The sequence below is a fragment of the Pelobates fuscus genome, chromosome 13 (genome assembly GCF_036172605.1).
Source record: "Pelobates fuscus isolate aPelFus1 chromosome 13, aPelFus1.pri, whole genome shotgun sequence".
NCBI classification, from domain to species: domain Eukaryota; kingdom Metazoa; phylum Chordata; class Amphibia; order Anura; family Pelobatidae; genus Pelobates; species Pelobates fuscus.
Window position 1 is genome coordinate 64587871 of NC_086329.1, and position 24239 is coordinate 64612109.

The following is a 24239-nucleotide window of genomic DNA, read 5'->3' on the forward strand; positions in this document are numbered from 1 at the left end:
GTAATGAGCGTTTTTTTTTTTTTTCAATTTGACAATTTTTATTGTACATGTCTAAAAATCCAAACTGGGATACAGAAGGAAAGAAGGGGTGGGTAAAAAAGACTCTTACAGTGCAACAGTCCATTTACAGTGATACAATTTCAAAAGTCACAAACGGAATATACTCATGCATACTATTGGTATCTTATCATAGACACATTTGCGTGGACTGTCTCCCTTTTGTTTGCTACTGTGCTCTCCTAGGAAGGGGGGAAGGGGAGGGATTTGGGGGAGGGGGAGATGGGAACGGGGTACCTTACTTAGCTATAAATGTTTACTTAGTGGGTACATTGCCTGTCTCTCTTTCTCTAGGGCCGGTGACCTGATAAGCATCGCCTTCTTTTAACGCTAGTCCCTATCTTCTTAGGGGTTCAGCCCTTTGTCCCTTTCTATGTATGCGTCCCAGTCTTTCTTGGCCTGTAACATATGCTTCGATGGGTGAAGCCCTTGGTATGTCCCAGTCTCGTATGTCAGATTGAGTGTAGTTTGTTTGGTGACGGTAGATCTATTAGGTGCTTGTGTTTGCTTCCAATTCCTAGCTATTGATAGATTAGCTGCCATTAGTATGTGGAAAATTAGGCTGGCTTGTGACTTAGTGTAGGCATCTAGCGACATGCATAGTAAAGCTGTTTCTGGAGTGAGCTTGTCATCTATGAGTAGCGCTCCATTTATTAACCCTTCTACCTCGCTCCAATATTCTTTGAGGGACGTGCAGGCCCACCAGATGTGGAGCATTGTGCCTTCTGCTTTAGAGCATCTCCAGCATAGCCTGGAAGTGCCTGGGTATATGTTAGCCAGTCTGGTCGGTACCAGGTACCATCTGTATTGCAGCTTGCGAAGGAGCTCTAGGTGGGAGGCGCATCTGGACCTACCCTTGTGCGCAGTGAATGCCTTGTTCCAGTGTCCATCTGTAAGTGTCGTGCCTAATTCCCTATGCCAGGCGTCTCTATAATTGTCTTTTTGTGGTTGGGCTGTGGAGTCATTGAGAGCGGCATACATAAGCGACAGCGGCTTGTTGGGCATGATCATAGACGTACATGCTTTTTCTATGCTTTTCGCGTGTGTCGGAACGGTTGTGGTAGTGTTGTGCGACAATATGCCCTTTAATTGGAGGTAGGAAAATATCAACCTCTGTGGCAGGTCAAACTCCGCTTGTAAATCAGGGAATTGTTTCAGGAGTCCATGGCTAAATAGTTGATTGACCAGTGTGCACCCATGTTCGGTCCACCCCCTGTGGTCAAAATTGGGGTGTGTTATATGTAAGCTATATAAGGGAGTGGCCATTGTCCATTTGGTGGAGTACCCCAGTTGTGGCATGGCTTTGTCCCATATCCTCAACAGGGTGTCGGTTGTGGTGGGCATCTCAGGGAGCGCCGGGCGTCTCCCATGAGGTACCCAGAAGAGGTATTTGAGGCCTTTGGGACAAGTCCATGTGGACTCCATCTCCACCCATTGTGGTGGGTTTTGTGTCGTGTGTGCCTGTAGTGCTGTGGATAGCAGTGCTGCTCTGTAGTATGTTTGGACCTCTGGCAAACCTAACCCTCCCTGCGACACCTGTCTGGTGAGGATCTTTGTGGCCACTCTCACTTTTTTGTGTGCCCATACAAAACTAGTGAGGGTGTTTTGCAGCCTCTTAAGGTATATGTGAGGTAGTGGAATCTGCAGTGTTCTGAGCAGGTATTGGTATTTAGGCAGCAGCATCATCTTTACCGCCGCTAGTCTCCCTATCCAGGACATATATTTAGTCTCCCATTGTTTTAACGTGTCACTGATTTCTCTCTGCAGTCTCCCATAGTTGAGCTCCAGGAGACTTTGCGGCTCCTTTGGGATTCTCAGTCCCAAGAAGGTGAGGTGATCGTCTCTCCAATCTAGAGGGAAAGTGTGTTTCAAGTTGTCTATGTCACTCCGTGGTATCCCTATTCCCATTGCCTGCGTTTTCGAGATGTTAAGCTTGTAATATGAGTGCCCTCCGTATGTTTCTATTTCGTGTAGTAGGTTTGGCAGGGATATGTTAGGCTGCGTGAGGGTAAGTAATATGTCGTCGGCGAATAGGTTCGCTTTGTACAACTTGTTCCCTATCTCCACCCCATGAATCGCCGTGTTCTCCCTTATTCTTATCGCCAACGGTTCCAGCGCCAGGACGTAGAGTAATGGGGACAGGGGGCACCCTTGTCTCGTTCCGTTTGTGAGCCGGAATGGTTGTGACAGAAATCCCGCATTAAGTACCCTCGCTGAGGGGTCGCTATAGAGGGCTTTGACCACCGACACAAACCCTTCGGGGATGTCGAATCTGCCTAGTACCTGTTGGAGAAACCCCCAGTGCAGTCGGTCAAACGCCTTTTCGGCGTCAAGGGAGACCATGAGGCCCGTCCTTTTACTGAGTTTCAGATGATGGAGTATGTTAATAACCTTCCTCGTATTGTCTGCCCCCTGCCTCCCTTTGATAAAACCTACTTGGTCGTTGTGGATGATATGCGGTAATATTTTTCCCAGGCGGTTGGCGTAGAGTTTAGCGAAAAGCTTGGCATCGGTATTTAGGAGGGAGATAGGTCTAAAGTTCTGCGGCATCGTTGGGGGCTTGTTCGGTTTAGGGAGTGTTACAATATGCGCAGCTAATGTTTCCCTGGGAAGTTCCCCCCTGAGGGCCGCCTCTGTGAACATTCTAGCCATGTAGGGTGCCAGTATGGTGCTAAACCTCTTGTAGTAGTGGTTGTCAAACCCGTCTGGCCCCGGTGATTTCCCCAACGGGAGATCTTTGATCAGGTCTATGATTTCCTGTTCCTCGATTGGTTTGGTGAGCGCAGCTTTGTGTTGAGCCGTGATCTTAGGTAATGTAATCTTGTCTAGGTACTCCCTAATATTGAGGTCAGTCGGGTGCATCGTGTGTGTGTTGTGCTTTATGTTATAGAGGGAGGAGTAGTATGTGGCGAACACTTCACTGATTCCCTTAGGGGTATATATTTTGGATCCTGTTTGGTCTATGATGTAGGATATTTTTTGATTCGCCTGCCTGGTTTTTAGGCGTTGCGCTAATAGCTTGCTAGCTCTGTTGCCCTGGACATAATGTGACAGTCTGAGTCGTTGCATGTTTAAGTTGACCGTGTCTAGTGCGTGTTGGAGTATGAGCTTATTGAGTTGGGCAATCCTGGTTCTTGCTTCTGCTGTCGGTGTGGTTTGGTTCAGTCTGTTTGTCTCGTAGAGTTCTGTTTGCCATGCTCTGAGTTGTGTTTGCCGCTGTTTTTTCATGTATGCCGCTCTGCGTATTAGTAAGCCTCTCGCTACTGATTTGTGTGCTAGCCACAAGGTAGCATCTGAGACATCTTTGGTGTCATTTATTTGGAAATACGTGTGGATATCACCTGCCAGTGTGTCTGCAAACTTCTCGTCTCTCAGCAGGGAGTTATTAATTTTCCAAGGGCTGCGGTGTTTAAAGTCATAGTTGTTTTTTAACTCTAGTGTTACTGGTGCATGGTCAGACCAAGTGATTTGCTGAATGTCGCTAGATATGATTTGGTCGAGTGCCGAGCCTGCCACCAGAAAGCCGTCAATTTTCGAATATGAGTTATGCACAGCTGAGTAGTGAGTGTACATTCTCTCTGTGGGATGTGTGATTCTCCAAGCGTCATATAGGTGATGGGCATGTAGGAGTTTCGCTATGGCCCTGCATTGTCTATTTAGTGGGCGGTGGCGTGACCTGTGTGTCGGTAGCGTCGTGTCGAGTGTTGGATCTAGAATGTGATTGAAGTCTCCCCCAATCACTGTGATGCCCTTTTGGATAGAAGATGTTTTGGTCAGAATTTTGTGCAGGAAGTTTCGCTGGTTGGCGTTTGGGGAGTAAATGTTTACTATGGTGTACAACACATCGTTAAGCTCTCCTATTAGAATAATGTATCTGCCATTTGGGTCTATATCTGAGGAGTGGAGTGTAAACGAGACAGCCTTGCTAATCAGGATGGACACCCCTCTAACTTTCGCTGGAGACGTGGCGTGGAATTGGTTTGGGTAGTCATTAGTCAGTACTGCTGGATGGTCGTTGTGCCTAAAGTGCGTTTCTTGAAGGCAAAGGACATCAGCCCCCAAGGCCCTAGTTTCTTTGGTGAGCAAGTGTCTTTTCACAGGGGTGTTCAGACCTCTGACATTGAAAGAACAGATTATCACGGTGGGTCGTGGGGTCGGTACTCTGCACCTCTGAGATGGCATTCGATAGTTTGGGGGGTCTCTGCTCTTCCCAGCTTACTCGTGCTGAGCAGAGTCTTCCCCTGTGGGTAATTTGTTTCCCTTAACGGGCCCTTAGAGTCATTAGCAGTCTCTACCCTCTGGCTTGAATCACCCACTAACCCTGTCCCCGGTCCGGTGGTAAGGTACATAACATATATATCAAAAACATAACTGTGAACAACATACAGTAAAGCAACAACTGTAACCAAAGTATATACATAAACATTCTTTAGTAATATTTGTGCCGTGTGTTCGGCATGGCACTGCATTGGCGTGCCGTGGGGGAAGAGGTCTTGTGGCCTCCTGTCCTACAGGAATATCCTTTTCCTGTGCGGCTATATCACCTGCGTACGCTGGGCAAGCCCAGCTCTTTGCGAAAGCTCTGCGACTTTGCAGCTTCCATATAGACGAATCGTCTCTTATTGCTTCGTGCTTAGTTTGTATTTATTTTTACTTTTTTTTTTTTGTTTGTTTGTTATTTGTTCTTAGGCTAGGTATGTCAGTGTAATCTCGCTTATTCGCGCTATGGGAGAACACTTTAAGATCGTGTGGGTGGCCCTCTGTACTCCTTTTTTTTTTTTTTTTTTTTTTTTAAGGTTTTTTTTATTTTTTGAGGTGCCCAAAGCTTAGTGGTGTGGGTATATTGTGGTGATTCTGCTCGCCTTAGTGAGCTAGGGGGGGAGAACCAGGGCAGGTTTCCGTGCCACCTTCCCTTCTCCTGTACTCCCTGCGGCCCTCCCTCCCTCCTCCTCTCACTCTATCAGGGGTATATGTGTTGTAGTGTGTGTGCGTTGCAGTTTCGTACATTACCCAACCTTGCAGCTTAAATGTCCATGCATTAGGTCACCAAAGGGCGCCCACACTGACAGTCATTGTCCTTTTATCTTCTTTTCGTCTTTTTCCAATCTTGTGTCACTCTGGATCTGTCTCCTTCTCGGGCCTTCGTCGGCGCAGCTGCGATGTTCCATTCCCTTAAGATTTTCTGGCCTTCCTCCGGGGAGCCGATGGCGGTTGTCTTCCCTTCTTTCATGACCAGGAGCTTGGTGGGATATCCCCATCGGTACGGCAAATGGTTCTCTCTAAGTCGGGTGGTTACCTCCTTGAAGTCCCGTCTCCTCTTGAGAGTGTAAGAGGAAATGTCCGCATAGATGGCTATGTCTTTGTACGCCGGAGGCATCTCCCTTCTCTTTCTGCAGGCAGTGAGGATCGCCTCCTTAGCATGGTAGTAATGCATCCTGAGCAGGATATCTCTCGGAGTGGATGGGGGCAGAAATGAGGGTTTGGCTGTCCTGTGGATTCTGTCTAGCAGGAGCAAGTCATGCGGCAGGTCCGGGGCTAGTTCACGTAGTAAGCCCGTAGTGTGGGCAGTGAGATCCTCCGTTTTCACCGTTTCCGCTACTCCTCTTATCCGCAGGTTGTTGCGGCGTGCCCGGTCTTCCATGTCGGCTATCTTTAGGTCTTGGTCATTCAACCTGCCAACCAGGTCCTCTACCATGTCCGCAAGGGTGTTGTGGGCTTCTGCCAAGTCTGCTAGTTGATCCTCGGCGTGCGACGTGCGCTGGCCAATATCTTGTATTTCTTTTTGCAGGTCTTTAATGGCAGTGTCCAGCTTACCCACTATTTTGTCAGACATCTCCTCCAACAGCTTTTTCAGGGAGTTGTGCGTCAGTGGGTTTTCCTGGTCGCCTGTATCTGCTTCAGATTCTCCTTCGGCGCCATCTTGGAAACTTTCAGCCTGGTTTGGGGCCTTTCCCTGCGTCGTCCGAGCGGTGAAAAAATTTGCTTTTTCTCCCTTCTCGCCCGTTCGTTTGCTTTTAACCTGAGACATAGTGGTTGGGAGTAAGTTTTGTGGTGTGTCGTCGCTTGCTGGGCTTAGTATTTCACCTTTAATAGCCGCCGCGGCACGGAGCTCCGCTTACATGCGACTGCTCCGGTCTGCGTCCAGGACACGCCCCCCGGTAATGAGCGTTTTTAAATGTATTTTTTAACTTTTTAAAACTTTTTTAAACTTTTGTTTTGCTTATTAATTTTTTTAAAGTTTCCTAAACTTTCTTAAAACTTATTTTTTTTACAGATTTAACATTTTTCTAAGCTTTTTTTTTTTTTTTTTTACCGTTAACCCCTAACTAGCAGTAAGCAGCACTAACAGTAAACTCCCCATTTTCCCATAACTCCCACCCACCCCAGCTAGCAAAATATTTAATTATACAATATTTAAATTATTTAATTAAATAAATTGAACCCCTGAGGGTTAAAAAATAAATAAAAGTTAATCGTCAGGGGTTAAAAAAAAATTAGATCGCCGTATAATACTGTGATCTATATTTTGATCACTGTAGGCAGTGATCGACTGGCAGGGAAGGGGTTAATTTTTATTTGGACTGGGTAAAGGGTTGTTTTTTTTTTATTTTTTACTTAAACGTTATTAAAACTTTTTTTTTAACTTAATTTTTTAACTTTTTAAAGCTTATTTTAAAACTTTAACGTTAACCCCTAGTTAGCCTAACACTAAATCCCCCAATTCCCCACTAACTTCCACCCTCCCTAGCTAGCTAAATTTATAATTTTAAAATATTTAAATTAATTAATAAAATAAATTTAACCCCTGAGGGTAAAAAAAATATTAAAAAAATCAGATCATAGTAAAATGTAATCCCTGCCAATTGATCACTGTGGTCAGTGATCAATTGGCAGGGACTGGGTTAATTTTTTATTAAACTGGGTAAAGGTGGGTGGGATTTTAATTTAACTTTATTTTTTTTTCAACAGGGGGCAGGATCAGTGAAGATTCGTCTCCCTGCACTTCACAGTGAATCCGGAAGTGCAGGGAGGTGGAAGGTGAGTAGACACAGCACATGTGCTCGCTCTGACATGCTGTCAGAGCAGGCACATGTGCTGGGACAGCGCAAGTCGGTGCTCCCGGTCTGCCTCTAATACAGAGGCAGACCGGAGCACCATTAACCCCGCGATCTCCGCGATCTGGGGTTAATTTTAACAGGTGACGGACGAGGTCCGTCACTCGTCGTTAAGGGTTTCCCCTGAGTGACGGACCTCATCCTTCACTCGTCGTTAAGGGGTTAAGACCGCAGCCAAATGTACAAGTTGTGATCAAAACAAAACCTGGCATTTGCGCTATATGTCTGTCTAACCGTAATTCACCTCTTTCATATTAAATGCACCCACACTTCTTATATATCATTTTATTCAGGGCTTTCGTTTAACATCAAATATTTAGGTATGGAACATAATTTAATATGAAAAAAATATTTAAAAATGGGAGAAAATAAGAATTTTTTTATTTTTTTTAGTTCTACGTGACATTTTAACTGTGAATGTCAAAATACTGTTTGCTTCTACTGCAATACGATACACATATTTGTATTTAGCAATGTCTCACATGTAAAACAGTACCCCCTATGTACAGGTTTTATGGTGTTTTGGGAAGCTACAGGGTCAAATATAGCGTTTTACATATTTCATTTTTTTCACATTGAAAGTCGCCAGATTGGTTACGTTGCCTTTGAGACCATATGGTAGCCCAGGAATAAGAATTACCCCCATGATGGCATACCATTTGCAAAAGTAGACAACCCAAGGTATTGCAAATGGAGTATGTCCAGTCTCTTTTAGTAGCCACTTTGCCACAAACACTGGCCAAAGTTAGTGTTAATATTTGAAAATGCAAAAAACAAATTTAAACGCAAATTTTAGTCAGTGTTTGTGACCAAGTGGCTATTAAAAAAACTGAACATACCCTATTTGCAATACCCTGGGTTGTCTACTATTGCAAATGTTATGCCATCATGGGGGTAATTTTCATTTCTGGGCTACCATACGGCCTCAAAGGCAACCTGGCGAATATTTATGTGAAAAAACTGAAACGCAAGCCTTATATTTGAGTCTGTAACTTTTGAAAACACCATAAAACCTGTACATGAGGGGTACTGTTATACTCGGGAGACTTCGCTGAACACAAATATTTGTGTTTCAAAACAGCAAAACGTATCACAACAATTATATCGTCAGTGTAAGTGCCATTTGTGTGTGAAAAATGCAAAAAATGTCACTGTCACTGACGGTATCGTCGTTGTAATATATTTTACACTAATATTTGTGTTCATCGAAGTCTTACGAGTAAAACAGTACCCCCCCATGTACATGTTTTATGGTGTCTTGGAAAGTTACAGGGTTAAATATAGTGCTAGAAAATTAAATTCCCTGAACTTTCGGCCTAGTTGTCAGGCAGGTCCTGCAAATTGTAATTAATAAAATGACCTACTTATGTAAAATTATTACATAAATATATACGTAGAATATATATATATATATATATATATATATATATATAATTGTTTTTATTATTTTTATTTATATATAGTGATATATACGTATATACTTATGTATATAGATATATATTATTTCGTTCTACATGTATTTTGATATCAATATATATTAATTTTAAAATACAGTTAGAGCGAAATTACGCATGTATATATATTTTTTATCTATTTATTTTTTTAATTTAATTTTTTAACGTATTTATATATTATTTTTTATTATATATAAATATATATATAATGAAAATTATATATATTTAATCAATATCATTGTACGCGTATTTTGATAATATATATATATATAGCTATGTATATATTAATATTAAAATACACGTAGACAGTGTATGTATATTTATGTGTATGTGTGTATATCTGATCTAAGTATATATAATGTTATTTTACACTGTTTTAAAAAAAATGTTTACATTTTTTTTAGACAGCAGGGGGAGTACCTGTCATTACAGGCACTCCCCCTGCAGGCATTGCCTTGGACGGCTATGCCGTCCATGTGATCGCGGGGTCCTCGCAAGTACCTCGCGATCACATGGCCCAGGGGGGCCAAAGAGAACGGAGGGGGACTCCCTGGGCTCCCAGGTAAGTCCCCCATACCGCGATCGCCAGCGTGGGATCGCCGGCGACCGGGTAAGTACAAAAGATCGCAGGGCGTTCTATGCCGCCCTGCGGCGTTCAGAGCCACCAAAATGGGGACGCATAGAACGCCCTGCGGTCTTAAGGGGTTAAGCTGTAGTTGTTATGGTGACTATAGTGTCCCTTTAATTATGCTGCTGGAGGTTTAACATCATCTCCAGCAGCATCATTAGCTAGGGCAGTGAGTTCTGTGCATAGAATACGATAACATTTGAATGCAAAGCATGCTAGCGACAGATGCCCTAAGGCGATTTGGTATGGTCCCCCTCTTTTTTGTTTTTAAATGTTGGGGAGGGGGGCTATTCCAGCAAAGGTTACTTCAACCAAAAATCAGTTTTAATAAAAATGAGTTTGTCTTTTTTACACCCTCACTAAATTGAAGAAATAAGAATGTCTCAACCATCAGACCACTATAAGCTCAATTATCAAGATGTTTTCACATTATAATTATAAACATTGATATAAGAAACACAGATAGTAAAAGAGCTGTAACGGATATGGTGCTTAGGGTGCCTCTTTCACTATGCACTGACCCTTTAAGAAAAATTACCTTCACCAAGCCCATAGTCTGAAATAGCAATTCTTTACACGCACAATGCTCATACCCAAAATCAATATCACAGTTACAAATCTTTGCAACACAGTACAGCTTTAGGTTCTGACACCTGACTTGCTTTCCAGTGTCAGCAGTACCTAGTATTGATCTGCATTTTATTTACAGCAGGGAACAGACACAAAATACACTATTCTATGGTTGATACAGAAAATAATCAAGTTAGTTTAGTGCATCTTCCAAAGCAAAATAATAACACGTATTTAGAAATGTTATAAGGCACCTGTTAGAACAGCAGTTCCCAAATTGTGTGTTGCGCGCCCCAGGGCACACAGGGGAGCCGCAAGATGTTTTCCCGGGAAATGTCCCTCCTCCCCGGCAAATGTAAGCACGGAGAGGGGATATTAAAATGGTTATCTTTAATTAAAAAAAAATAAATTTTTAATTATAGATTTATGAATTTGCCCTCCTACCCCCCCAGAGTCACAATAACTCCCCCACACACAGCAGCCCTCACACACACACACACACACACACACTGCACCCCTCACACACACACACACTGCACCCCTCACACACACACACTGCACCCCTCACACACACACACTGCACCCCTCACACACACACACTGCACCCCTCACACACACACACTGCACCCCTCACACACACACACTGCACCCCTCACACACACACACACACACACACACAGCAGATCCCAGGTAAGTTGTCAAACTATGACGGCACTACTGGCACCATAACTACTACAAAGTGACGTAGTGGTTATTATGTCTGGATTGTTTCTTTAAATAATCTACCAGTGCTCCTTCCAAGATTTGCACTTAAACGGCAAGCATTTCTGACAAACAGGGGCCCGGTATATGCCGCTGCGCTGTACATATATACAACCTAGAAAATGTTTTGACTTGGGATGCCTTGGAAAAATATTAAGGGCGCCTTGAACCTAAAAAGTTTAGGAACCACTGTGTTAGAAACCAAAACACTGGGGATGTAGCAATAAGATTTACAAAATGTTGGAAAGGCTTTGGGTTTTACATTTGGCATGTCTTAAATCATAGAAAGATTGACTGCTTCCAAATGTTCTCAAGAAAATCTTTTAGGGTTCTGTGAAAAGTACAGACGATACAAGAATACTTGCTTTAATAAGGGTTCCGTCTTCACTCTGTGACCCTTTGTACAGCTTTTTCTGCTTTCCACTGCTGATATTAAAGATTCTGAAAGAAAGGAATAATAAAACTCAAAATTGCATAAGGGTCAAACAATAATTCAGAACATTACACAAACGTAGACAAATTACTGTATATACTCGAGTATAAGCCGACCCGAATATAAGCCGAGGCCCCTAATTTTATCCCAAAAAACTGGGAAAACGTATTGACTCGAGTATAAGACTAGGGTGGGAAATGCAGCAGCTACTGGTAAATTTCTAAATAAAATTAGATCCTAAAAAAAATATATTAATTGAATATTTATTTACAGTGTGTGTATAATGAATGCAGTGTGTGCGTATGTGTGTGTGTATGAGTGCAGTGTGTGTGTGTGCATGAATGCAGTGTGTGTGTGCATGAATGCAGTGTGTGCAGGGCCGGTGCAAGGATATTTGCCGCCGTAGGCAAAAAAATTTTTGCCGCCCCCTCCCCCCCCCATATGTCCTGACTTCCCCTCCTCCTCCCTCAGTGGTCCTTACCTCCCCACCCCCGTGTTCCTTCACCCCCCCCCCCCAGTGGTCCTGACTCACCCCTCCCCTAGTGGTCCTTACCCTTCCCTCCCCTAGTGGTCCTTACTTCCCCCTCCCCTCCCATAGTGGTCCTTACTTCCCCCTCCCTCTCATAGTGGTCCTTATCCCCCTTCTCCCTCCCATAGTGTTCCTTATCCCCCCCCCTCCCTCCCATAGTGGTCCTTATACCCCCCTCCCTCCCATAGTGGTCCTTATCCCCCCCCTCCCTCCCATAGTGGTCCTTATACCCCCCTCCCTCCCATAGTGGTCCTTATCCCCCCCTCCCTCCCATAGTGGTCCTTATACCCCCCTCCCTCCCAAAGTGGTCCTTATACCCCCCTCCCTCCCAAAGTGGTCCTTATACCCCCCTCCCTCCCATAGTGGTCCTTAACCCACCCCATCCCTCCCATAGTGGTCCTTATACCCCCCCCTCCCCTCCCATAGTGGTCCTTATACCCCCTTTTTTTTTAATTTTATTATTATTTCTTTTATTTTTTTTCGTCCCCCCTCCCTGCTTGATATATGGCAGGGAGGGGGGCTCTCCTTCCCTGGTGGTCCAGTGGCAGTTCAGTGGGGGGGAGAGGGGGGCTGGCAGAGCTGTAACTTACCTTTCCTGCAGCTCCTGTCAGCTCTCTCCTCCTCTGCGCCGTCCGGTCAGCTCTTCTGTCAGCTCACACTGTAAGTCTCGCGAGAGCCGCGGCTCTCGCGAGACTTACACTGGGAGCTGACCGAGGTGCTGACCGGACGGCGCAGAGGAGGAGAGAGCTGACAGGAGCTGCAGGAAAGGTAAGTTACAGCTCTGCCAGCCCCCCTCTCCCCCGGTCTGTATTATGGCAATGCAAATTGCCATAATACAGACTATGACTCGAGTATAAGCCGAGTTGGGGTTTTTCAGCCCAAAAAATGGGCTGAAAAACTCGGCTTATACTCGAGTATATACGGTAGTAGTAATATTCACTTCCTCATTCAGAAATGTTATTTAAAATTATTTTTTAAAGTCCATCCAGGATTATTTCCCAAAATGAAAAATCCTAACCATACCGAATATTGCGATCTTGACAACCAATGGCAGCATACTTCAGGCTTGGCTCCACATCCATGTCATACAATGTAGTTTTTCGCACAATGTGATGTGTACGTGTAAAATGGACATTGCCTTCTCCAATCTGAAAAACAAGAGGCACCATGTTTAAATTTGTCATATCACCAAACTTAAAAATAAAAAAATATAAAAGTATTTGGAGTGGTCTGGAGCCAACTCCCACTACTCCTAACCCTGCAAGTGTAATTATTGCAGTTTTTTATAAACTGCAATAATTACATTGCAGGGTTAACTCCACCTCTAGTGGCTCAAATCACCATAGGAAAGCATTGAAATTCGTTTTCAATGCTTTCCTATGGGGATCGCTAATGCGCATGCGCAACATTGCCGTGCATGCGCATTAGGTTTCCTCGGCCGGTGGGCGGGATCAGTCTCGCCCACCGGACGACGGAATCACAAGGAGGAGCGCCGCGGAGGAGGCGGCAGCGACGAGGGACATCGCTGCTGCCTCAGGTAAGTGACTGAAGGGGTTTTTCACCCCTTCAGTAACTGGGGATTGGGGGGTGGGAGGGAGAGGAACCCTCCAGTGCCAGGAAAACGGATTGTTTTCCTGGCACTTGAGTTTCCCTTTAAAGCAGCACTGTCATGGCCGAATCCAGTTTTTTTTTAACCCCCCTCCCGAATCCACTACATCTAAATGACCCCTTAGTCACCCCCAAATGTCTCTAAGCCCCTCATATTACCTATTTTTAATTTTTATTTTCTGCCCCGATCTATATTCAGGGCGCCGCCATCTTTGTGTTGGTAAATGAAGTCCCTGTGGGACATGTCATCTGCCCACACTAGATAGCACTGAGATTCCCGCACATGCCTAGTTAAACACTTGGGCATGCCAACCGGAATTTCATCTATTCATTCATTCGTCAGAAAGACGAAGGAATTAATAGAAATTTCAGACCAACAAACTAACACTGAATATCAGTGTTTGTTTGTTTGTTCGTTCCGATAATTACAAGGAGGGCGCTACCGGCATGCATCTCTCTCCTAGTAATATGTAAAGATAGAAGCGGCAGTGAGCAGTGCTCCCCGCCAATTCTTAACCCCCCATGTCCTCCCTCACTCTATGGGGGTCAATATGACCCCCATAATTGCATAAGGGAGATATGTTTAAAAAAAAAAAAAAAAACTACTAGCCGGCTCCCACCCCTGCACGGCGGGCCCTAAATAACAATAAGGGGGACACACCTATTGTCCTTCCTCCCCTGGGCGGCGGGTGGGGGCCATAAAGATAATGAGGGGGGGGACTACAACCAAGGCTTAAACCAACCAATCAGAGTGTTCTTAGCCTAATTGCAGGGCGGGGCAAGGCTTTATAAGCGTTCCTCCGCCCTGCAGAGCTCAGTCTGCGCGGAGCCCTCCATGGGTGAAGGAGGATTTTTTTTTTGCACTCAAATTTTTTCTTTTTCGTTTGGTTTTTTATTATATTCTAAGTTCGACGGGTATGATGATTTTTTATTTGCCCTTTTTTAGGGCTGAAAAATGAAGATTTTAGAAAAAAGAAGATGACGAATAGGATCGGAGTTTCACTCATTCTAATGAAATTCCAATACGAACAAAGTCCCGAATTGCCTTCTAACACGAATGGAAAAACTGTTGGAACGCAATTCAGCAGTTTTGACGGCGTCCTGTCCAAGTGACAGGAAGCATCGCAGGAACAGGGAGGAAAGGTAAGGATTGTGAGAAAATTGCTGTGACCACCGGAAACGAAGCACACTTTGCTCCTCCGCTGGTCACCGCGTAGGAAACCTCCATAAGAGAAATAGTCCCTACTTTTTCTTAATTTTTTGAGAAAACTAGAGCAGACAGGAAGAAATGAAGAACAGATCCTGAGAGAGGGAAAGAAGAGGAATCGATTGGGGAAAGGTAAGTTTGGCATGACAGTGCCGCTTTAAGATTAAATTTACTCAATCCAGTGATTGATACACACATACTTTACTACATATACAAACAGAGACGGACAGATTATTCTTATTATTATCATCATTTATATAGCGCCAACAGATTCCATAGCGCTTTACAATAATGATACATAGCACTGAACTGTGTATTATGGGAAAATAATGCCATTAAACGCTGCTGGAGGTATCAAAATAAACAATAAAACAGAAGGCAGAGTAGTTTATTTTCAAATTTTTAGCTCATTATTAAATATATTTTATATTACAGGAATTCTTTAGGTTAAGATTAGTGTATATGTTAAGGTAGTGCAGGGCAGGGGGAGGCAACCTTTGCCAGCATCATGGATGTAAGAGGATTAATGGAGAGGTAGTCCACATCATTTTGAGTGCCAACGGTTGCCTACCCCTAGTATAGGTGTTAAAGGTCACTAAGCACCAAAAACACTTGAACTTAATGAACTTGTTTTGGTGCACACAGTGTCCCTTTTTTGGGGACCATATAAACATTGCCATTTCTAAATATATATATAAGAAACCACAGATGTGCAAAATTTCCAATGGTTGGAAATTACAAAGCCATAACAATCCACTAAGAAAGTTTCCAGTCCCACTAACCTGGACCTAAAAGGTATAATTCCCTTGTCAACTCATGGAATACTAAATAACTGCAATTATATTTAGGTTTCTGTACCTGGTCTGCAGTACGGAAGTAGATGCTCTTATCTGCTCCACAGCTGATCATGCGCACCTTCCCCTCATTTGCTAAAAGATGAAAAATGTAATGGTTTACATGAGAAAACTTTGATAGAACAATAAGATGTTGTCACTGAAACAATCAATAAAAATTGATGTAATGAATCAAGAAGCACAGCAGAAAGATAACAGGTAGACTGCATTTAAGTGAATTAAACAAACGGAAGAATTTTTCATTCAAAAAAAGCAAAAAAAAACAGGCTCTAATGAAAGCACTACGATGGTACATGCAGATGCACTAAGATTACGGGCTCCGAAGACAGTCAGGGATATTCAAGGTGAATTCAAAGTGAAGTTAAAATTTAGGGCCAAAGAATCTGAGCAGAAAACCTAGAAAATGTTTCCATTTTGGCTATTTTAACCCTAAATTTGAAAGTCACGTTGAATTCCCTTTGAATTCTCACTGTAGTGAATCATCTGTTTGCAACATACAGCTTGCAGTTTTCACTGCATGAGGAGTATACTATCCAGTAACTGTACCCATCTGTGGTCATAACATCATAATGTTTGCCACTACAAAGTGTAGTCGGAAATAAAAAAAAAGAGAAAGTTAAAAGCTAAAAGATGGATCCGGTCATTACAGGAAGTTCTCCAGAATCCACAAATCACAGCAGTAACACAATGTTGGCACAATAGCTCAGTGAGTTACATAGGCTCTCTGCCTGATCTAAACATGGCACTGAGGGCTTAGCGCCTTGGTACAGAGCCATCAACTGATACAGTCAGCCAAAGAGCTAGCCCTACTTTACATGGTTTAGCTTAGGAGAGCTAATGGGAATTCCTGCTTATGAACTTCTGTCTCTCTACATTTGTAGTGGGGAGCATCACCGGTCAGATCACAGGTAAATATTGTTTGACTGCTTAGAATGAGGGGAGAAGGGAGGTATGTGTGGGCAGGGCACACCTGGCACCATAACCACTACAGTGGTTTGCTAAGCCAGGCAAGGTGGCTATCATTCTATTAGACATGTACACAATTTCTTTGTTCTCTTTATCCATGTGGTTTCTCGATTTTAATTTTAATTGGTTTTGTACACATACACATACATCCATCTTAGCATATGAAACATTAATTGCAGGAACATAAGTTAACTATAGGTGCAAAGCACTCCACATTTAGAAATGTATAACCTAAAAGTTACTTCAAACAATTTAACACATATCAAAAACCTCAAGACCCTTGGAGCAGCATCTTACAGTGAATCTCATTTAGCACATGCTATGGATGATATCCTACTTCTATTGCAGGAACTGCATAGGCAATAGAAAGGAAGGCCAAAACATGGGCCTGATAGTGAGGTGGAGGGTCCCTGGCAAAAGGCTGTAGCCTTACGCAGCTTGAAAGGGGTCAGAGATGTGCCTTCCCCCTGGTCTCTTTGTGCTGTGCACCTCCCTGTCTCGACCACCTCCAGTTGGGAAATCGGTAGGTTCAGTCTATCCCATAGCATCTCTGGATCTTCATCTGAGGATAGGGTAAGGACTATTTCTCCATGTGGGACTAGAAGTGTACCATGTGTTCCCAAGCGTGGGTCTCAACTTCTTGGCAACCAGGGGCCAGCTTACACTTCTCCAGCAGAACAGAAAGGGCTCACCGAAGAGTGTTACCAAACTGCCTTCAATCTATATGCTTCCCATCACTCTGGAGCGGGCCATGGTGGAGGAGCGAACTGCTATGTCTAGTTACAATTATCGTTTCTCCGGGGGCTTCAGCTGGTGCCATGGCAGCCTTGCACACTCGAAATGCAGATAGCAGCATGGAGAGATTGGCGCCCCCTCTAAGGCACACCGATGAGATCAGTCTCCGGGAACAGGATAGTAGTGCTACCCCCCTGACCTTCTCTGGTATATGGACGTTCCAGCACCTATGCCGGGTTTCCATTGCGGTCACAGCTTGGTTTAGATCAGGGGTGTCCAACCTGCGGGCCGGTTGCAGACTGGGTGAAGAAGGACTGGGCTGACATTTTAGGGCTATCTGGTGGACAAAACTTTTTGTGTTTGGGCCCCATTCTGGGGGAGCAGGGAAAGAAGGGTCTCTGCAAAGCTGCAGGTAGGATAAAGTCGTCCTTTTTACAGATCAGGTGCAGAGCTCCACAAAAACGTGTCTATGCAGTAGCTTAGTTGGCCACGCTCCCTATCTATCGTTTTCAATGGCAAAGAGTACATAGTACAAAGTTGGTGGAAACCTAATCCTTCTAATATTCATAAATGAGTCATCTTTTTGACCCAAATTTAACATCTTAAGTGCATGGTCCATAGTGCTAAGAGCACCACAGTGGTTTATGAAAGTACATGGGGATGGTTCCCAGACTGCCGTACATTGAACGTCCCATGATTCCCATTATGGCGTAATTGCTAATACTCATCTATACCTTGTATGCCCTAGGAGTGTTTAAACTTTGTTTTGATTCGAATGGCTATTTATTTTTTTGTTTATTTTATTTTTTCTATTATTTTTGTTGTATTCTGTCTTTATGCATCTTTTTGGTACTATGCTTTGCATGAACTATGGTAGATCAATAAATGTAGATCAATAAACACAGTAATGCTATAAATGTAAGAATATTACCGATTGTTTATGAAGTTCAAATGATGGCTAATTAGCCCAATGGATCAATCTATTCCCTATTAACAGTGTTATTGTTATTATTATAATTGGCATTTAGATGGCATCAAAATATTACAATATTATTATTATAGGATCTATTACAAATGATGACAGGACCAACAGGTTGATGAGGATTCTGATCAAGCTAACATATTCTAGAAGAGATGTGTATGGAAACACAATGAAAATGACAGTGTGGGGATAGGAACCAAGTGACAGGGAGGAAAATAGCAGAATTGGAAAATGAGAGTGGAGTGGACCTACTTATTAAGTTGAGAGAGTGAGATATAGATATAGGTTAGAGGAATGACAGTTACTCTGGGAATAACCACCCCTCTCGTACCCGCCCTCCCCCGTCCCAAACACACAAAAAACACATAATCAGGGAAATTCAGCACTAGGAAATAAATAAAAAGTAGAGTGACCATTAAGAAGATGAGAAGTAGCTAATGAAATGCACATTTATGGTCACTTGCCCTACAAATTATTATATTTAAAAATGTATCCAATGTCAAATAATAACATAAGAGACAATAATATAGTGGGTCAGCAAGAGCAATTACCTGCAAACTTTACAGCAGTGATGGAAGAAGAGTGATCATCCAATGTTTGCTGAAGGCTGTAGTCCTTTGATGCATCCAAAATGTGAATTAGTCGATCACGGCTAGCTGAAGCTAAGAGACTCAGTCCTGAGGGAGTAATAAACAAAAGGCTAAGGTTTAACATGATAACTGGCAGAGTATGCTAAGGTCAGATATGCTTAAAAGGTTACTCCAACCACAATGACCACTTCAATGATTTGAAGTGGTCATGGTGGTAGGAATCAGTATGTGCAGTGTTTCAGCTTCAAACATTGTACATACTGAGTTACTGGCAATTATGTGCCAGGGGCAAACTGCACCTCTAGCACACGCGATTTAGGCAGCCCACCTAATGTCAATTCTGTGCATAATTTACATCTGTTGTCAGCGTGCACTGCATACTGACAACAGATGTCAATATCTTTCCCTTGTAGGCAGAGTGCCTGCAAGGGGAGATGTATCTTCCGTCCCACTTTGCGCTCCCTCCTGCCTCCCTCTGTGTATATTGGTGTGTTTTTTTGTTTTTGTTTTTTTAAACTCACCTCCCTCAACCTTCCTGTTGAGGGCCAGCCCAGAGCGCTGGATTCAAGGTTAGCAAAACCTTATTTCAGGTATCACTGCACATTGAGAGGGGTTAAGTTGCCCACAGTGCCACATAGAGCATAATATGCCAGAAAGGTCCCCCATATTAACAGTGTTATAATAATCCTCTAATAATAGATTGTGATAGGGTTTAACCCATTCAGGCACCAGGGCTAAGCAAAAAAAACGGATTGTTGTTGCCCTGTTGCTGGTCACTGGTGATGACAGGTTTAACAGACTGGATGATAGAACAGACTACGGGTTACAATTAATATTTCTTCCTTAAATCACAGTGGTTCTAAAGTGGAACTGTCACATAAGTAAAAACACACTTACCTCTGGAGCATGTCTATGTCCAGGAAAACATCCTAACCCTATGATGCTCTATCTGACCTTGTGCGCTTTTGGACATAGGCCCACCCTCAGAGTTTTTGCACATATGGCAGTTCAAGGATTAATTAATTTAAATGGTATACTTTCTGACTGTGGTAGGACAGCCAAGCATGTAATTTAAATTCTAAAATCAAATCCATTCTTTTAAATTTTTTCATAGTAGCACAACCCATAGCTTAATTTTATTGCCCATTGGATTGTGCCAACAATACTACAAGTGACAATTGCCATTTAAATAAGATCAAAAGAAAGCCCTTTAGCACTAGGTAACAACACATATTTCCATTCCGAGTTTACCTGTTTCAGGCTTCGAGTACTCCAAACAAAGAATTTCAGAATCATGAGCTTCCACTTTCAGCAACTCTCCCAAGGTCTGCAGCTCATGCACCCTGTGAAAAGTAAAAAAATATATAGAATAGGTGATCATATGTCCTGAAGAATGTCATATTTACTCACAATACATGTTCTCTGTGGTTACCTGAGTGTGCCCATCCTGTCCCCTGATGCCAAGTGCTGTCCATTGGGGCTCACACACACTGAGCGGATGCCAACTTTTGTGTCCAAAGTCTGAGGATCCACTTTGTCACCCAGACCAGCTGGGTTATAGTCTGTATCCAACAAGGCCTGGGTGTTACTATCTATAAGGATTGTCTTCATCAGGTCCTAGTTAAACAAAGGGTTTTGGGGGAATGTTAGAGGATGCAGAGACAGGTCTTAGGGAGTAACTTAATCATGTTTCTGTTAGAGCAATTGAACACTTTATACCTATAGATTTATCATCTGTTTTAAAGGGACACTCCACACACCCAGACCTCTTCTTCCTATTGGAGTGATCTGGGTGCCAACTCCCATCACCCTTAACCCTGCAAGTGTAATTATTGCAGTTTTTATAAACTGCAATAATTACCTTGCAGGGTTAAGTCCTCCTCTAGTGGCTGTCTATCAGACAGCCACAAGAGGGACTTATGACTTCTTAGAACATGAAAAGTGTTTTAAATGAGGCTGGATGTCCTCAGGATATGCATGAGGACCTTCAGCGTCGCCGGAATCCCCATAGGAAAGCGCTGAATAATGCTTTCCTATGGTGAGGTCTAATGCGCGTGTAACTTCTGTTAGTTCAGGGGAGCCAACGGAATCAGGATGTAAACCTCCTTGGCGGTTTCATTTAAAAGAAGTAAATAAAAGTGCAGATTTCTCATAAAGTTCCTTTTTAATGAGATACTCTTCACCCATGAAGCACTGTGATTTATGGGTGTGGAGTCATCCTATAAAGGACTGCACACAAATTCGTGGAGAAGAAAAAAAATTAAACATAGATCACTCTTTAGTAGCATTTTCATGCAAATGCAAATGTACTCATTTTAAATATCTTATAAAAGAGTTGTGGAAGCCCTCCCCGTTTTCCCGTAAGAGATTTTAAGTCTCTGCATGGTAAAATACCGTAATCAAATTTCAAAGCCTTTGAATTTCTGCTCGCATGCATGTCTGTTCATGCACACCTCGTCTGAGAAGGAGCTCAGACTCTGGTCTGTTGGAAAGAAGGCAGATGCAGAAGTAGAAAGATTCTGCAGTAGAAGGTTTGCAATTTGACAGCCAGGAAGGTGTTCCATAATCAAATTACAAAAAAGTGCCATGTTGTTTCAAACGCCCAGAGACCGCAAGCGGCCATCTTTATCACAAGGCCGCATGGACTCGGGCTCAGAATATGAGGATGGCGACGGACAAGCAAACCCACACACCCCACTTACCAAAGGGAACCTCCGCCAGCTACTACACCAAAGCGACATCAAAGCCTACACAGCGGCGGAGCTAGACAAGCACATAAACTTGCGAGCCGACATAGAGGCGCTAGCAGCCAGGACGAACAAATGGAATCTCACCTAGCCGAAGTCTCCTCCAGATCACGGTTCCACGATCAAGAACTCTCGCGCCTCCACGACAAAATACAACAGCTGGAAGACGGTGTAGAAGACCTAAACAACCGTTCCCGCCGGAACAATATAAGGCTCAGAGGCCTACCGAAATCTATAGCAGCGGACACCCTGCACCCCACAATACAAGACATGTTAAAAAAAAATGCTGCCGAAGGCCTCGGACACAGAGCTTACGATCGAGCGGGCCCACAGAGCACTGCGACCCCCTGCCTTCAACCCATCTGCCCCTCGGGACGTCATCCTGAAGATGCTCCAAAGAGGGGATAGCAAGGACACAACCTCCCCAAGTGCAGTGCCACACAGTCCAATTCTATCAGGACCTGGCCTCCTCGACCCTGAGGAAACGTAGGGAACTAAAACCGCCAACCACGGCCCTCACCCAACAGGGCTGGCGGTACGCTTGGGGGTACCCCTTTAAACTCACCACGAAAAAAGGCAACCACTCCTGCACACTATTCCAGGTGGCCGATATGGTGGACTTCGCAAAAGACCTGTGACTCGCCTTACAACCAGAAGCCGGCGCGGAAGACACCAGACCAGGACAGGCACACTCCCAAGGCCCTCTCTCACTGCCACCATACAAGCAGATCAGGAAAAGGCAATCCTCAACCTCAAGAGCACAAGCGCAGCGAACAACCTGATCAGCGAAACCCGGGACCTAAGGGACTTACCTGCGAGAGAATTACTCCACCCGAAGTTCAGGCTATACCCCCTGAAGGTAAAGGGCCCGACCCTATTTTTCATTCCCACAAACCCTACCCTAAACCCTGGGAACAGGCCTAAATACGAAGAGGGACCACTGAAGGGACTTAGAGGGGATAAGAGAGAAATACCCAGTTAAGAAACAGACCATAATCACTTCGCCCCCACACCCAGACCAGACCGTCCAGACAAGACAGACTTTGCAGCAGACAGCACCAATCACTGGACAGCACCAACAACCACACGGCCAGCTGCAAACGCCATAGGCCAACACGGCACCAACAGAGATAAAATCGACTCTGGCCACTGCGACGAACGGTCCTCACCACACTACGCCACCCCCGGGCGTTTCTCCCTCCACCCCTCCTCTCAGACCACCAAACAATCATACTGAATGACAGCAACAAGCGGCAGGGGAGGGAGCAATGGAAGGGGACGGGGGAAAAACAAGCAAGCTGCGACCACAAAGGTGATCCACACATACCTGGTTGATCGGTATTAATACCAAGTTGATGTTATGTTTGTTACATGATGTAAGCACCTGTACCCCCCCAAAAAAAACTAAAACCCTCAAAATAAACAATTTCAAAAAAATATTTTTTTTATGCAGCCTTAGGAACACACCTCCCTGCATGTGACTTACACAGCCTTCCTAAACTCTTCCGTTAATAGTCATCTAATGTTTACACTTCCTTTATTGAAAATCTGTTAATAGCATGCTAGACTGTAAGCTCGTTTGAGCAGGGTCCTCTTCAACCTATTGTTCCTGTAAGTTTTCTTGTAATTGTCCTATTTATAGTTACATCCCCCCTCTCATAATATTGTAAAGCGCTACGGAATCTGTTGGCGCTATTTAAATGGCAATAATAATAATAATAATAGACCCTGCAAGAACTTCCTGTATGTAATTAAAGTTCGATTAACAGAGCAGGAGATAAAAACTTTTAAAAGTTACATATGATTGAAAATGAAACCATTCTGTGTTCATGCAGGCTGTGTCAGTCACAAGCAGGGGAGGTGTGGCTAGGGCTGCATAAACAGAAACAAACATGATTTAACTCCTAAATGCCAGATAATTATGCAGGGAAACCGCATGGGCATATTTTATACATCATAACGATTTCATTAAGCTAAAGTTGTTTTGGTGACTATAGTGTCCCTTTAAGTCAGAAGTCAGTGGTTACATCCTAAAGTTTCCTTATAGAATTCAACTCACGCTGCTCAGGATGTTGCGGTGCAAAGCAGTACCATGGATATTTGAGGTTTCCATGTTCCAGAGGCGGATTGTACTGTCAGAAGAACAGGTGATAAAGGAGTTCGGAGGCAAGCAAGCTTTATTGCTGTCCTTGACTTCTGGGTATATCTGTGGGTTTAGACAAAAAAAAATTTAGTGTGACATGCCACAAAGCCTACAGGATTCAAAATAATGATTTGATTCATATTTTTAAACTGCTGACAAATAAAAACAAATTTTACCTCTGCATTAAATGGTCAATAATCAATTTATAAATTTTTTTAACAAATTATTAAGGCTGTTGCCACAATCTTCAATAATTTGTATTTACAAACGAACATTGATCACCACGCCAGTCACAGGGTCCTTGTGCAGAAGTTAAATGGTCATTCTAATTTAGTGGACAATACATCTGTAGCTGAGCAGCATTTACAGCTTGATTTAATGTGGAAAAGGTGGGTTATCCATCATTACAATGTGAGCTACTGGAGCAGGTTGTCAGAAAATCAAACATCCACTCTCTGTATTCCTTATACTGGGTAGGCAGCATGAATGAAAAAAAGACATGTAGATACTTTATGCTGAGCTTGTCCTCTAAAATTGGTCCATAGAGAGATCTGCTGTTTTCTTGTGAATCCACATGAACATTGACTAAAGAGGGTGGTTAGGTTAGCTCCTTCAAGTAAGTGAAGTTAGGATTTCAGAGAGGTTTAAGATCAGAGGGTGCACTGCAGCACAAAGAGTTAAAATGTTAGGGTTAATATCAGTTATTTCTAGGTACTGAATTTACATTAATATATTCATAAAAACCTGAATTACAGTTAGTGTTGATAAAACAACTAGGAATTTGGAATTTAAGCATGAGCCTCAGCTATTAAATTTATAGGAAAGTGGAAGCTAAAGGGTAACACTCTGTTCTGGGGGT

General features: G+C 43.4%; 1 protein-coding gene across 1 annotated transcript in view; it reads right to left on the minus strand.

The window, feature by feature from the left end:
• MAPKBP1 (mitogen-activated protein kinase binding protein 1) overlaps positions 1–24239 on the minus strand; it is a 535700-nt gene that overhangs the window by 225510 nt on the left and 285951 nt on the right. Inside the window, exons 11-17 of the mRNA XM_063439925.1 lie at positions 23297–23443; positions 19923–20107; positions 19742–19833; positions 18452–18577; positions 15222–15292; positions 12572–12696; positions 10952–11027 (exon numbers count right to left, since the gene is read on the minus strand). Coding sequence (XP_063295995.1) covers positions 10952–11027; positions 12572–12696; positions 15222–15292; positions 18452–18577; positions 19742–19833; positions 19923–20107; positions 23297–23443 — 822 coding nt within the window. The remainder of the gene's footprint in view (positions 1–10951; positions 11028–12571; positions 12697–15221; positions 15293–18451; positions 18578–19741; positions 19834–19922; positions 20108–23296; positions 23444–24239) is intronic.